Source organism: Myotis yumanensis, unplaced genomic scaffold (genome assembly GCF_028538775.1).
Source record: "Myotis yumanensis isolate MYYU_CA2020_CCGP unplaced genomic scaffold, mMyoYum1.0.hap1 SCAF_5, whole genome shotgun sequence".
Lineage (NCBI taxonomy): Eukaryota > Metazoa > Chordata > Mammalia > Chiroptera > Vespertilionidae > Myotis > Myotis yumanensis.
In genome coordinates, this window is record NW_027223756.1 from 58,601,400 (window position 1) to 58,618,348 (window position 16,949).

The 16,949-nt window shown below is 36.6% G+C and overlaps 1 protein-coding gene across 1 annotated transcript in view; it reads right to left on the bottom strand.

Annotated features, from left to right (window-relative positions):
- TLL1 (tolloid like 1) overlaps positions 1-16,949 on the bottom strand; it is a 164,925-nt gene that overhangs the window by 67,405 nt on the left and 80,571 nt on the right. Inside the window, exons 3-7 of the mRNA XM_070415358.1 lie at positions 15,829-15,909; positions 13,945-14,097; positions 13,302-13,419; positions 7,689-7,867; positions 2,961-3,066 (exon numbers count right to left, since the gene is read on the bottom strand). Coding sequence (XP_070271459.1) covers positions 2,961-3,066; positions 7,689-7,867; positions 13,302-13,419; positions 13,945-14,097; positions 15,829-15,909 — 637 coding nt within the window. The remainder of the gene's footprint in view (positions 1-2,960; positions 3,067-7,688; positions 7,868-13,301; positions 13,420-13,944; positions 14,098-15,828; positions 15,910-16,949) is intronic.

The window sequence follows — 16,949 nt, forward strand, 5'->3', positions numbered from 1 at the left end:
CCAGAAAAGCAGCAAAACCAGATAAGTGACACAGTGACCGCGTCAGGACCAGCTGCACTGACTAATAATCCCCTGCCCTAGTGCCAACCAATCAGCAGAGACTATGTCCCTGAAAGAGCACACCTGGGAAGTTAATTAATAGTGTATTGAGTCCCTTCCCTGAGACCTCCCCTAAAATTACTGCCGGCAAGAGAGATAAATACCCTCAACACAAAGGACCCAGCATAACCTCAACAAAAAAGACCCAGTGTGCGCTCTCCCCCAGGTGAGCACGCTGCACCATTCCCTTCCCCACCCTTCTTCAAGGGACCCCATGAGACTTGCAACCAGGGGAGCAATGGATAGTGGCAGCTCATCCCAGGCTAATCCTCTGAACTTGTCTCCAAGGCCCCCTGTTCTCTGACTCCCCAGTGAGGCAAAGCAGCCCAGGCTAGGCTCTCCTGTTGCTTCTCCTATGCCCTTCCTTATTTCACTGTCCTAAGTGTGTTTTTGCTGCAGCCAATGCATTTTTACTTGCTTTGCTTGCTGTAATTTGTCTCTTGATTGAAATCTTTCCTTCAAGAAGACAAAAACCATGGTCTCATCGTCTCGCTGGTAACATAATGAACTAAATAAACTGATAAACAAAATAGAAACAGACTTATAGATAGGGTTCCAAGGCTGTGTAAAAAAGGTGAAGGGATTAAGCAAAAAATCAAAACAAGAAAACCTCTTAGACACGCCTAATAGTATGGTGATTACCAGAGAGAAAGGGGATTGGGGAGGAAGATGAGGGTATAGAGGTCATAAATGGTGATGGAAGGAAAGTTGACTTGGGTGGTGAACACACAATACAATATACAGATGCCGCGTTATAGAATTGTACACCTGAAACTTACATAATTTTATGAGATAATGTCACCCCAATAAATTCGATTAAAAAGTTTTAAAAATTTGCCCTAACCGGTTTGGCTCAGTGGATAGAGCATTGGCCTGCGGACTCAAGGGTCCCAGGTTCGATTCCGGTCAGGGGCATGTACCTTGGTTGCGGGCACATACCCAGTGGGTAGTGTGCAGGAGGCAGCTGATCGATGTTTCTAACTCTCTGTCCCTCTCCCTTCCTCTCGGTAAAAAAATCAATAAAATATATATATTTTAAAAAGTTTAAAAATTTTTCAGTTCTACTTTTTCCTACCTTTAGGAAGTATTTACTGAGAATTGTTATAGGTCTGGATTCACAGCAGTAAATAAAAGACACAAAAAATTCCTCCTCTTATAATGCTCACATTCTCATGGGAGAAGAAAGACATTAAATAAAAGAATGATAAACTGGAATAGTGACAGGTACAACAGAGAAAAATATAGAAGAGTCTGAAAGATAATAAAACAGAAAAGTAACAGGAAGTATGAGTAATTTATGACTGAGCACCCTAGCTTCTAGGTTTAGGTAATCATCTTTAGATAAAACTTAGATAACTCAAATATGGAATGGAACTCTTAAAACCAAAGCTAAGTATCTACAGAGCTCCATATGTAAATTATCTAAGATGAAGGTAGAGAGGGGAAACTAGTAATTGTTGGTTATTGACCATCAAAAGTGAGAGCTTAAACATACTTAATAGGATGCAACTCCAGCGAGGCCAGTGCAATTGAAGGGGAAGCTGAGGCACAAGACAGCATTAAGAAAAGCCATTATTCAACTATGTTGCATGAATCAACAGATTATTAACTAGGTAAGTCCAAATTAATGAAATGTTACAATTTCTGCAGTATTCAGAACTAATAATTTACTATTTTCAATTTCTGAAAACAGATTTGTAGCCTGAAAAGGTTTTTTTTGTTGCCTTTTTTTCCAGTTTTCAAAAGAGATTCCGCTTTAAAAGTACCAGGCCATCTTAAATTGTATGTATTCAAACTCAGACAATCGAATGATGAACTTTGACTCATTCTGTCCACTGAGGTAACCTCCCTTTCACTGGGGGGGGGGGGGAGTGGGTCAGTTACCATTCTTTTGTTCCTTCTTGGTGGTCAGGGAGTTAATAACTATCTTCTTGACACAGGCCCTTAAGCAATGCAGACTCTTCCTAAACACCTTCAGTAAAGCACTATCAATAGACTACAGACAGATCATTGAGGGCTTCAATTACTAACCTTCATTTGTTTTACCTACAATGGAAGAGTAAATTAGCTATGCTTTTAAATAAGCTTCATAAAATTTTACAATTCTTTACTAATGGAAAATGGGCAGCCCCAGTTAAGCAAAAATCTATGTTACAAACTATGCATGCATATAAAAACCCCTTATCTTTAGCCCCATTCTTCCCACAAGTAAGTACCTAAATCTGCTGATGGGCTATATTCATGAAAACAACTAAAAGTTTTATAGACTCTGTGGGTCGAAAATAGAAGAAACTATAAAACTTCAATTACTTACATTAATAGAATGAACAACAAAAACCACATGTTCATCTAATTGATGCAGAAAAAGCATTTTACAGAAGTCAATATGCTTTCACGATAAAAAAAAAACACACTCAGCAAACTAGGGACAGAAGCAAAGTACCTCAACATCATAAAGACCATATATGAAAGCCTATAGGATCATCATATTTAATGGTTGAAAACTGAAAGCTTTGCATTCAAGATCAGGAATAAGACAAGCCTAATTGCTCACATCACCTCTATTCAACACAGTATTGGAAGTCCTAGCCAGAGCAATTAGGCAAGAAAAAGCAGGAAAAAGCATCCAAATCACAAAGAAAGTAGTAAAATCATCTGTTTGCTGATAGCAAATGTAAAAAAAAACATGTTCAAAAAATTCCAAATGTCTGGTGTTGGCTATAAATACCAATCAAGTATTTTTGTATTTTATGGCAGGAATGTTTGAAAATGCTTCTAGTTCTAATGTTAGACATAGCTTTGTGAGAAGCCGCACAGAGGAAAGGAATTAAAAGTCAAAAGGTATAACCTGAGACTCCAACCTTGAGAAGGTGTTCCTGGCATAGTGCATGATACTGTCAAAATCATATCTTTCTCCCAGGGAGTTCACTTCTCCAGGCTCCATCTTCAGAAAGTTGTACTCTTGACCTAAGAAGCAGGCACAAATAACATTTCAGAAGCTTTCTACCAGGCAGAGAAGAGAAGAGCTATTCCTATGCTTGCACCTTGTCTTTACAAAGTGGCTAATCTTCATGCATACTGTAATTACATGCTAACACCCACAAAAGTGTCCATCCAGTGTTGCTGTGTTACTTAATATCACATTGAAAGTGTAATACTGAATTCCATTAATAAGTTAATTTTGGAAAAAGAGTGGATTATCAAAAGGATACTTTGGGTCTGTTTTCTATGTATACGCTTCTGCGTTCTCATATTTGTTTCTTTAAAATTTAAAATTTTTTTTTCAGTACTGTAGAAGTGATTATAAAAAGTTACATCTTACTTAATGACTTTCCCACCTTTCTCTTATAACTAAAGTTGCCAAGACAGAAAAATTATCTTCCTATTTGCTTTCTATTCTTTCTATGAAACACTGAAAAAAATATAAAAACAATATTTATAAGTACCTATTTATTTATAAGTACATGACGGACTTCAGCTATGTGATTTTGTTACTACAGGTAAAACAACAGCAACAAATTTTATTCAAAATTAGAATAAGAATCTCTTTGATTAATCTACTCCAAGTTCCAACTGGAGAGCATTTTTGATTAGGAAGAATATGCTTCAAAAGAATAAGCCGTCTTGAACGAATATTCTAAAGTGGATTAAAGCAATCAATCCTTATATCAATTTGCCTCTTATCATTGTCACTAATTTTGCATATAAATGCTAAGCTAAAGTCTGCACTTATTAGACATTGCCCTTGAATATCACTTAAGTTTCAAGTTTCTGAGCCAAAGCAAGTCATAAATTTTTTGAAGATTAATCTCCAATATGAATTCTTACATACTAGAATTGCACTACTAATAGTTCCAAAAACTCAGGAAATCTCACTTAATAAATTATGTTTTCTATTGGCCTGAATATAGAGTCAACAAAAGTACGAACGAATACCGTAGTCATATTTGCTTAACACGGTGTTAAGTATTATACATTACATACTATTTATACATTTCTTGCTTGTTTCGGGTACATATTTACATTGAAACAGAGTCTTATTTTAAGAGTAAACATCATTCTTGAAAGTTATTTCCTTTATAAGTTTTGTCTGCATAATAGAGGAAATTTAATAACTAAGGTTAACAGATAACTTCTCATTTAATTGGTAATTGAAATAATTTTCAGAACTATTATTTCCTTTTTATTTCTCACCTAAAGATATAAAGTATAATATGAACCTTGATAGCTGGCTTAGGCATTAGTCTTCTATTTTGGGGGTATACATTTCTTTACTTGTCTTTGATATTCAACACTAAAGATTATTTCATCAATCTTCAAATGATCTATTCTCTGAGGCTTCACAATTCATTAATTTTCTGCCTCTTAGACCAAACCTTCTTAGTCTTGTGGGAAATTTTCTACAAAATGTTACTTTATTTACTTATTTATGTATTTGTTTCTTTATTTACTTATTTATTTTTATTTATTGGGGTGGCATTGGTTAACAGGATCAGATAGGTTTCATATATACACAAAATGTTTCTTTAAATATTGATGTCCCCATTTTCTATCCTCAATCATTTTCTTTTCCCTTCAGCGCTTCCATACAGTCAGATTCCCTATCAAATTTCTATCATAGATATATATATGAAAGTTTTTAGACTCATCTTCCCTTTGTCTACTCAAAATCTCAACTTGGATCACCCAAAGGCTTCTCAAACTCCAGGATATGCTCAATAAAATCATCATTTGTTTTTCTCCCTCTCAAAAGTGTTACCTTGTCCATATTTCTTATTTCATTTGATGGTGCCACTATTCATTCTGTTGCCTAAAAATAAAACCTTGAAGAGGTCTCCTCACATGATGATGCTCCTCTTAAAATATTTTGAAAGATTATTCCCTTTTATTTCTCTTGACCTGTGCTACTTAACTGAGGCCTTAGCTATCTCATAAACTACTTACTTAAGTGTCTAATGAGTTTCCCTGACTTCAGGTTCATCTTCCCCACGTCTATTTCCCCAATCTCAGTTAATGATCTCTAAAATGAGAGAATTATTTTTTCTTTTTTAAATCTGAACTCAATCGGCTTTCAAACTTTCAATTATTCTCTAGGACTCAAAGTATAAATCTAAGTTCCCTAGCTTTAGATACTAGTAGACGATCCCTGCGATCGAACCTTCCTGGGTAATTACCAACTAATTTCCCACTTGTAACTTCCCATGCAGCCACAACAGGCAAGTAAAATGATTCCATTTTCTGTATTTGCGTCTTTGATCATGATGTTTCTTCAGCTTAGAAACTCCATCCGTCTTCTGTGCACTTAGAACACTCTATTTCGAGCATGTTTTCATATGTCTCTTGGCTTTCTGAATGTCCTCTTTTGAAAGGTGTCTATTTAGATCCTTTGCCCATTTTTTGATTGGATTGTTTATCTTCTTTTTGTTAAGTTGTATGAGTTCCCTATAAATTTTGGAGATTAAGCCCTTATTAGATATGACGTTGGCAAATATGTTTTCCCACGAGGTGGGTTTTCTTGTTGTTTTGTTGATGGTTTCTTTTGCTGTGCAGAAGCTTTTTATTTTGATGTAGTCCCATTTGTTCAGTTTCTCTTTAGTTTCGACTGCCCTGGGAGCTGTATCAGTGAAGAAATTGTTTTGGCATATGTCTGAGATTTTGTTGCCTTTGTATTCTTCTAGAATTTTTATGGTTTCCTGTTGTACATTTAATCATCCGAGAGATGCAAATCAAAACAACAATGAGGTACCATCTCACACCTGTCAGAATGGCCATCATCAACAAATCAACAAACGACAAGTGCTGGAGAGGATGTGGAGAAAAAGGAACACTTGTGCACTGCTGGTGGGAATGCAGACTGGTGCAGCCACTATGGAAGGCAGTATGGAGGTTCCTCAAAAAATTGGAAATGGAACTCCCATTTGACCCTGTGATCCCACTTCTAGGAATATATCCCAAGAAACCAGAAACACCAATCAGAAAGGATATATGTACCCAGATGTTCATAGCAGCACAATTCACCATAGCTAAGATCTGGAAACAGCCTAAGTGCCCATCAGTAGATGAATGGATTAGAAAACTGTGGTACATCTACACTATGGAATACTATGCTGCTGTTAAAAAGAAGGAACTCCTACCATTTGCAACAGCATGGATGGAACTGGAGAGCATTATGCTAAGTGAAACAAGCCAGTCAATGAAGGAAAAATACCACATGATCTCACTCATTCATGGATAATAAAGACCATTACAAACTTTTGAGCAATAATAGATACAGAGGCAGAGCTGCCTCAAACTGATTGTCAAACTGCAGTGGGAAGGCCAGGGAGGGTTGGGGGGGAGGAGAGAGGGGATTAAGAGATCAACCGAAGGACTTGTATGCACCCATATAACCATAACTAATGGACATAAGACACTGGGGGGTAAGGGAGGGCAGGGGCTTGTCAAGGGCGGGGGGGAAAAAAGGACACTTATGTAAAACCCTTTGTAATACTTTAAGCGAAAAAAAAAAAAAAAAAAAAAAAAGAACACTCTATTTCACTTACAAGTTTTGGTTTCTTTGTGACATCCCCTTGACTCTCCAAAGTACATTTTGCCACACCTTGCTTGGACTTCATGGTATTCTCAACATGACAATTGTTACCTTTTTCACTCACTTGCAATCATTTGTATACTATATACTAAGCTTTGTGTTTTTCATCAGCATTTCCAACATCTACTAGTGCCTCAAGAAATAATTGTCACCAAATATGTGAGGAGTAAATAAATAGATCAATGCTGGTAATTACTGGGAATTCTAAAGAATTCCATGTTTGTAATTGAAACTGGCCATGAATAAGTTTAAAAAGACACATTTTTTTACTTTGTTTACATTTGAAATACATACTATCTCATAAGACAATTCCAAGCATTAAGATTTTTCTTTTGATAATTGAAATGTACGGATGTTTATGAAGTTATGAGAATTAAAACAAAAAGCTGTACACACATCAACTGTCAGAGAAAATTAAATTTAAATTATGTATTATATTTCAACTGCTGAAAACATCCTTAAATATTTGTCTTTTGGGCAGCCAGGTTTAAGAAAAATCTCAAGGAAACTATTTAGACTATCCTGGGATGACTCATTTCCCTGGAATTTCTCCAGAAGTTATCCCTGATATAATATCGATTCCTATGGTAGCAGCACGTTTGATGGTAAACTCCGGACTCTTTCTAAATCCATACAACATAAACATAGAGTTAAGTATATAAAATGCTTTAAAATTTTTAATAATATTTATGGTTCAATAGCCTTGGAAATCTTGGAAAACACAGAAGTTTAGAAATAAAAGAGCTAAATCTTGAAAAACACAGAAGTTTAGAAATAAAAGAGCTAAATCTTAAGGGGGAAAAAAACCCACATAAGATCATTTATGCTGAAGAAAATAGAACACCAGCATGGGTACTTTTTACTCAGGTGAAATATTAATATTAATTCTATCATATAAAAAACAAAACAAAAACACAGTTCACATTTGTTAAGAAGTTAAATGATAACCAGTACAAACACAGCCAAAGGAAACTCAGTCACCCTGAACCCCAATTCTTACCTGGCTGGATGTTTTCTCTTATGATGGTTACATGGTTATCTCGATCTGGTCGCGTGTGTTCATGCCAAAAGCCTATCACATGGCCCAGTTCATGAACAACAATTCCAAATTTATCACAGTTCTTGCCAATGGAGATTGCCTGAGGTCCATTACCCCGCCGACCTACATAGGAGCAGCATCTGGAATAAAGAAAGAGGAGATGGTACAGGAAAGGGCAATGCTGGATGAATTAAAATATGGTGCAACTTTTATTAAGAATTGTGATGAACTATAAAGTCCAACACAGTCAGAGGCAGAATAACCTTTTATTAATAATTAGAGGCCCGGTGCACGAAATTTGTGCACTGGGGGGGGGGGGGGGTGGGGGAGGGGGAATGTCCCTCAGCCCAGCCTGCACCCTCTCTAATCTGGGACCACTCAGGTCACCTCAAATGCCCTCCCCTGCCAGCCTGGTCCCCCCCAACTGCCCTCCCCTGCTGGCCCAGTCGCACCCAACTGCCCTCCCCTGCCAGCGCGGTCACCCCCAACTGCCCTCCCCTGAAGACCTGGTCACCCCTAACTGCCCTCCCCTGCTGGCCTGGTCACCCACAACTGCCCTCCCTGCTAGCCAACTTGTGGCTGTGGGTGCCGCCATCTTTGAGGGCGTGGCAGTTAATTAGCATATTCCCTCCTTATTAGATAGGATTATGGCTAATTTCTAGTACCATGGTTGATTTTTATACAACAAAAGTCTCTAAACAATCATTTGAAGTTCTTTTGTACTAACTCATATATTAGACATATGTCTTAAATCATTTTTAGGAGAAGATGAATTAGAAAATAAAATACAAATGTTGATTAATGTGTTACTGTACATATAGTTAAATGCAAGACTTAACTGACATTTATTTCTAATATAATTTTTTATCCTCACTATCCATTATATTAATTTGTCAATACTGGTATCTGGCAATAATCTATTATTTCAGTATTAAATATAAAAACAAAGTTTATTTTTCCTCTTTAGAAAAAACAGAATTAAATTTATTTATGAAAGATGTTAGTTAATAAAAAAAGAAGCATTTTTCCTACTTATAAAATAACTTTTTTAAGAATAAATTTTTTAAAAGAAGTCAATTGAGGAAAACTAGTTTTGAAGGTGAGTTATCTAAAGTTAATGGTTAACTTGTGGAGAAAAAACTGACCACTGGTAGAATTATGAGACTTACGAGATTGTGTCAAATGGTCAGCAGTTACTTAAGTGTAACATTCTATGTCACCTTCTGAAAGAATCTCCTGAGCTATCCAGGGCATCTTCCTGCAAGTTTTCTTCAACTTGTTGGTATTTATACACATTCAATGATGTTTCCCTACCTTAAATATAGAAGTTCCATTTATTCATTTGTGTGTGTGTCTATGTGGACACACATGCATGTGCATAAGAGTGCATGAGTGTACACACATGTGTAAGGGTGGGCACACAGGAATATCCACTTTAAAATAAGTTTTAAATGGTATAATAACATAGTAGCTACAATTACATAAAGCTTTATTATTTATTTACATAAATAACATTTAAAGCTTTGATCATTAGGATTTATATTAAAATAGCTTATCTATAGGACCACCCTTCTACACAGCAATAGAGGGCAATAAATAATTGGCATTGAATAGTTGGCAATCATGATGAATCAGACACGAAACACTTGTTCTAATTTATTAAACTGGAAGAGAAAATTGTCAAAAATTAATTGCCCAAATGATTAAAAAGAATTTCACTAATTTCAATTTCCAGAATAAGTACATTTGATAGTCATTGATTGTTCATAAATACAAACCATTCTCATGGTTTTTGTGGGTATTTAAATGCCTAAATATTTTAACCTACACCTTGCCAGGTACATGAACTAATTTGACTTATTATTTAAGAATCTATTATAACAGTTAATTAAACTTAATAAATCAATAATAGAAAGAGAAAACTGGCAGAGAAACAATCAGGGAATTGTGTTTCTGCTCCCAGGTAGTTTTGTTTCAATAGTATGTTGTAATCCATACATGGATAGTTATTTAGTACATACCCAATAATAAAATATTAGATGTAAAAAACCCACAAAATGTACAGATTTTGGAGAGATTTAAATATCTGCTGCCATATAGCAATAGTGACAAAAAATGAAATATCTGATAATTAGGTAGTAACTAAATTAACCACACTGAGTCATTTTTGCTGGTCATAAAGAAATTACTTTGCAAATCAAAATCTGGGAGATAATCAAGAAGAAGGGTCAACTTGTTTAATGTCAAACACCTTTTGTAGTGTACTTTCGCCCATAGCCCTCTCCAATAAATAAGATGGGGTCCATATGGGAAGCAAAAATACATTTCACATTGAGTTTTACAATGGTCCTGTGAAAGTAGAAAAATGTGGTAATATGACCCCTGACATATTTATTATAAATTGCCTCAGCTGACTAATACAGGCTCTTTCTTTTACTCAGAGGAAAGTCTAAAGTACTTACAAAAACTCTAAGATCCTACATGATCTTCCCACACAAATGTCTTACCATCTCATCTCTTACTACTGTCCCGTCACTCACTCCACTCAGCCGTGCAGCCCTGCTGTGCCGTGAGCCTGTAGACGCGCTCTCGCTCACAGCCTTGTCGCTGCCTACTCCCTCTGGCAGAACTCTGTTCTCCCCTACGTGCATATGTCTCACTTCCTCATGGCTTTCAGGTCTTTGCACAAATGCCCTTCTGTCCTACATACATCGCTTTACTTTTTGTCCTAGAAGCTAGTGTTTATTAATACACTTTATATTTCACTTATTTCTGTGTTTCTGCTTCCCCACCCTAGAATGTAAGTAAGCTCTCTGTGGGCCCACCATTTAACAGCTTTGTTCACTGCTATATCTGTGGCCCCTAGAATACAGCTCAACATAGTAGAGCTCAACAGATACAGAGAACAGATTGGTAGTTACCAGAGGAAGGGGCTGGGGGTGAGAGAAATGGGCAAAGGGGGTGAAATGGTACAAACTTCCAGTTATCAGTTCTGAGGCTGTACAGTACTTCCCTTCAATACCCCTTTAAATTCTTACATTCTTTTATTTTGAGTTACACACAATGTACTTTAGCTAACATGTAAGTTGTCAGTATATTCTAGGTCCCTAGTTGTAAAGCAGTGCTGGGTGTCGAGGGACATGGAGATCAGCTAGCTGCCCTCATCACTGATGATGGCCGACAGGGGAACAGGCAGCAGAAATGTAACCATGAGAGCTGTGGATAAAGCAAAGCCCCTCTGTGGGCAGCTCAGAAATGACTGAGAATGAAATACGTGGAAGATACCCACTGTTGGAAAATGAAAGCAAAGGCATTCCAAGCGACTGACAGATCACAAGCAAAAACATGAAGAAATGATAATGAATGGGGGAAAGTAGTTTAGCAGGATCAAACAAATGAAATGTAAAACTTTGAAAAGAGCCAAGTGAATGAAAGAAAATGAGTATGAATTTGTTACAAACAGAAATTAAGCAATAAAATAACAAGTGATCCATGCTTTGGTTGTATTTGCTTTACAAAATTGAAGGGTGGGAAAGAAGAAAGATCTGACTGAATGCATTATGTGTTTAGAAATATGTAAGCTGAGTTACATCCTTTTCTATTAAATAACCAGAAGGAAGGACAGTCCAGATTTAGACCTTTTAAATATTAAATAGATATAAAAACTAGGACATATTTCAAAAGTGACCAAACCTCATCAAGTTAAAATTAGAGTAACTTAAAAGAAAACATCACTTGAATAAGTCATAACTAAAAAACTATGGTGCTATCCAAAAATATATAGAAAATAAATAATGTATCATTTTTCTTAATGTCACTCAGGGCCAAAATAAAATCCATTAGTTTTAAGTTAAATGATTTGGGAAAATATGATAGCACAAAGCCAAATGACAATCCTCCCCCGCCATACCTCATGAAATATACTCCCCCCGCAAAAACAAACAAATAACAACAACAACAACAAAAAACATCATTAGGTCAAGAACTATTTCCTCCAAACAAATTAAGCATTTATTTTTATTTCCCTGTATAAAGTACACCAGAGGGCATCCAAATAGATATAAGTGATTAGAGAAACTTCCTCTTTATAGAAGAATTTGAGCTAATCAATGTAGGAAGGATAAGAAAAGAACACCATTAGGGAAATCACTATTTTGCAATGATGGGAACTTTTACGGTGGCAGGATGTGGCTGTCACCATTTGAATCTATTCATGCATTTAAGAAAAAATCTTTATTGTTGAAAGTATTATACCAGGTATATGTTCCCTTCTCCCCCGCCCCCTCCATTGACCTCTTCTAGGCTGCCCCTGTCCCCGACGCCAGGCCTTCACCACACTATTGTCTGTGTCCATGAGTTATGCACATATGCATACAAGTTCATTGGTTTATCTTTTCCCACCCACCCAACCTTCCCTGCCTTCCCTCTGAGGTTCCAGTCTGTTCCATGCCTGGCAGGTCCAGGCGCCTGTGCCTCCTGATGTGATGCAGTGTAGACAGCACACCCTGCCCCCTGCCAAGTATTCTTAGCAAGCAAGCAAACCAAAATTCAAGCTGAATTTACACATGTAAATGTAAGTTCCAATGAATACAGGGAAGAAGAGTTTGAAAACTTCCCCAATCGGAAGCCTTTTACAGTATAACCGCATTGCTGCAAGAACGGCTATTACTGCAACTTGGCTAGATGATGGGATTTGTGGAGAGACGTGGTGGCCGAAGAAGCTTCCGAGGGAAGCTGTGGTAAGTTCACAGCATTCCTTAAATGTTATACCAAGGAATGTGGATTTTCTTCTCAGACTAGCACTTTCCAAAATGTGCTCCGAAACACTGATGTGTGATTGTCGCTTTTAAAAGGGTGAAATGGGTGCTCCGTTCTTAAAGTAAGTTTATTTATTTATTTTTGAAAGTAAGTTTAGAGGAGCCTGTTATTCTCCATTCCTTCCCATTGGTTGAATAGTAGCAATGTTCATCAGCACACTGCTACAGAAATGGCTATCAAAACTTCATACAGCATTTCCGCAAATTACAGATGAGTTGTTTTGGAGAGAGTTTTTATCATCATCCTGTAAGAAGCAAGTCTAGAAAAGTGTGGTCTCTTGCTGTGACCGGCATTTTGTGAAGATAATTCTAGTGGCAGTGACTTGGTAAGGCAACGCAGGAGAGCAGCTGGGATGGATCAGGTGTGAGATGACCAAGACATGAATGGACCAGGGCACTGACGTAGCACAGAAGCGGAAACCAAAAGACAGAGTGAACACCAGTGGAAACTTAATGGCTTGTAGAGGAAGCACAATGGAATCACTAGATGCTGCTGCTGACGTTCCTAACTCAGGTGCGTGAGGCACGGGCAATGCCACGTTAGAGCACGAGGAAAAGCAGCTGGGGTCACGGAGGAATGCCCTTGAGATTCATGCACTAAGGTCAGTGATCAAAGAATATATTTAGTTAGAATATTTTCTTTTGTAAATTTATACTTTCTTATGGACAAAATACTAAGCATGTATTAGGAAATGAATCCTGCCTGTGGATTTTTTTCCCTTCTAAGTTGACTTAAGTCATCCTTGGTTCTACTCACCCACAAGGCCTGTATGTGAATACAATGTAACTCTCTTCATCACTTCTTTCAATGAAAGTCACGCATGTGTGCTTCTCCCAGTGCCTCATGGCCTGCTTGAACATGGCTCGCTGGCTGCCTAGAAAAATGGCATGACATTAACAAACAGAGTCTGCCCCAGAGAGGGCTGCCACACGCGGACTCCCCTGTCCCGAGTCTGGCCGAGCAGTTCAGACGCCACCACTATCATCAACCAAAGAGCATCAGCCTGGAGCGCCACAAGTGAGCTATTGTTAAGGATGGGCACTCACTTTATAATCAGAAGGTTCAAGCTTACTATCTCTACAAGTATGTGTGGACAGGGCCCTGGGAACGGGACATACATGTTCCTGTCAGTTGAAGAGAAATCAGCTTCCAGATTTAATGGATACATTTGAAACTTGGTTTAAAAGCCAGGACAGTGCCTGAGACTCTTACAACTCAAGACTCAATAAATTTTTCAATCACAAAACATTCTAAACTAACAACTGAGGTGAGGGGAGCATTTCTCAAGTTTGGTTTAATACTATGTTTAATAGATTAATATTCTATAAAAATGTCCCCTTTATCTGTATGATAATTATTACTTCTTTATCACAATAGACATGTGGGGGAAGTATCTTACCAGTGAAGTTGCCTCCTATAACATAAGGAATAACACCTCCGGGCCATATTCTGTCTGTTCTTGATGTAGCAGCTCTCGGAACTCGATTTTTCTCATTTTGCCCTGAGAATTTTAGAGGTACTTTTTCCTTAACTGTGTTGTTTTGCTCCAAGCCTGCAGTGACATTTAAAAGATTCTGTGAAACAAGTCCTCGGGCAGGGAGTCATTTACCCCTTAAAGGACAAAAGTTAAAATGTCTTATTTACATATTTGTATAAGTACTAGTATGCGTGAAGTCATGCACTAAAGACAAGCTTCGTGTATGCTATGTACTTGAAGAAAGTATTAAAAGATTTTAAGTGTATCACATTAAGTCTATTTCTTAATGCTCTATGAGCAGATTCTAACGAATTTTTATACAATAGCCTACAGTGGGTAGAAGTCGGGCAAACTTTGCAGGCCTCAGAAAAATTATTTTATGTAAGTATTCTACTTTACTAGACCACTAGGAAATTCACCACCAAAATAAAAGACATTGTTCAAAGAGTTCTATGATAATCAAAACTATTCTTATTCCTGCTAAATCCTTAATCATTTTTTAGCATTGATATTCTATAGGACAGATTAAAATTATGAATATTACATTATAGAGAAAGTGAAGGAAATAACATTAAGACACATAAGGGCTCTGCCTCCTGGGACAATGGCTAGCTCCATCCCAATTTCCCGTGGACTCATACCCAGGTACACAGCAACATCAGTGCACAGTGAACAGGTCAACATAAAATGCAGTTGATCCTGGAGCATCTTTCAAATCTGTAGTCATTAACGTGTCTTGGTGGCCTTTCATAAATGTTTGCTACTAAATTTGCAGAATTATTTTTTCTTATTCATCTATCACTGCCAACACAAATATCCTATGGCCAGTAGACACCTCAGACTCAATAAATATTGACTATATGCCCTATGCCACGTCCCTAATGTATTTTTTAAATTTTATTTTCCAATTATAGTTTACATTCAATATTATTTTGTTTTAGTTTCAGGTGTACAGCATGTCTTTTTAATACCCTGGAGCAAATCATCTTTGCTTGGAAAAATTAAACCAATAATTTAAGGGGTTAGAACAGGGGTGGGCAAACTTTTTGACTCGAGGGCCACAATGGGTTCTTAAACTGGACTGGAGGGCCGGAACAAAAGCATGGATGGAGTGTTTGTGTGAACTAATATAAATTCAAAGTAAACATCATTACATAAAAGGGTACGGTCTTTTTTTTTTTTTAGTTTTATTCATTTCCCGGATCCGGCCCGCGGGCCGTAGTTTGCCCACAGCTGGGTTAGAATATGAAATTTGAACATTCTTTAAAAAAAAAAACAACCCAACTCAAATCTACAAATAGGGGCTCATAAATTGATTACTATAAATATTAACTAATTATGAATCCAGGGGGCAGTTTTTCTAAATGTTTTTCTATATGTGTTTTTGGAAGGGTCAAAAAAAATTCAGCTACTCTTTAAATCTAATAAATGTTTGTCAATTTAAGTGAATTTTATTTCAAGCAGCCATGATATTTTTCATTTGATTAAAACTGATGTAGTTCCATGGTTAATAAAACACCTTGGTGTGATACTCCATTTACTAGAAATACATATTAACAATAATATAAATATCTAATGCATTTTTAAATAAGGAGAAGCTGAAAATAAGTTAACAAAACATTGCAATTGTCCCCCATTAAGTTCTAAAGGACTTACATCAAATATCAACTAACAATAAAAATAAGGGACTCTTTCTTAGCATATATCCTTCACATACTTTGCATCATAATGGCAAACTGAACTGCTATGAGTATAATATTTACTGTACATCAAGTCAAGCGTCTGCAACTTTAAACATTGATATACCAGAGCCAATTCTTCTTATCCTGTCTATAAGTTGGTAGAGGGCCCCTCGTTTCTTTGACATACCATGGTCTCCATATCCACCTTAAAAATAAAAATAAAATAGTTAAATCAAACACTGTATTTTGAAGTTCTTGTAAATAAACAATAGTAATAGGCTACATTAATTTCTCTTTTGACATCTTTTTTTAATGTGGTCTTAGAAAGTTAAAGTCATGAATATCCATATATCTTAGAAGAGGAGAACAATTATACATTAGCAAGTCTTGGTAACTAAAACTAAGGCCGTGAGGGGAGATCCAGAGAGCACTCTCCATGACTTTATTTGGACATCACGGAAATTGAGTCATCTATTGGTAATTTGAAACATTTTTCTTCACTGTGGCAATGACATCACATGGGATGACAGCAAGTTATTCTGCCCTGTTGACTGCATTCTAGCTATTTCCCCAATGCAAACTGAACATTTTCAGACGCCAAATCAGCAAATGGAAATAAAAACAGTAGAGAAAATGGAGAGAGTGAATTTTGTTCCCAAGTTATGATCAAATTTACAAAAATAGATGTAGTTTTGTAACTTAAAAGGCAGAAGTAAGGGTCAAAAAAAGGAAATATGTTTTCTTGCAATTTTAACAACAAAGACTAGAATAGGTAGATTCCTGTCAGAAGTCAGAAAACAGATATTTTATGAAAGTCAAGTCCTCTTATTCTAGGGTTTTAATAAAAATGCTCTCTCAACTTTACCACCTAGTTTCCCTTCTTGAATTTTTAATAGACAAATTAAAAAGAGGTATCATTGAGCAAACAACCAATATGATCACGAATGATATCAGAACAAGTGCAAACGGACTCATACCACGAACTCATGAGTCTCTTTGGGCTAAAACAGTGAAAGAGAAACAGAAATTCATAAAAACAGCAATCTGGACTTTGAACTCTTACCTCTCAATATCTGTTTTTCCCCCTTTGAAATTAACACTGTAACTTAATGACCTAGATTGAAGCTAATAAAATAATAAAAATTATTATCATATAAGCACCTTATCAAAAATCAATTAGGTCCTTATAAGGTAAACATGTTAGAGTGCTTGTTCACAGTCTAAGATTCTGTTTAATTATCTGCA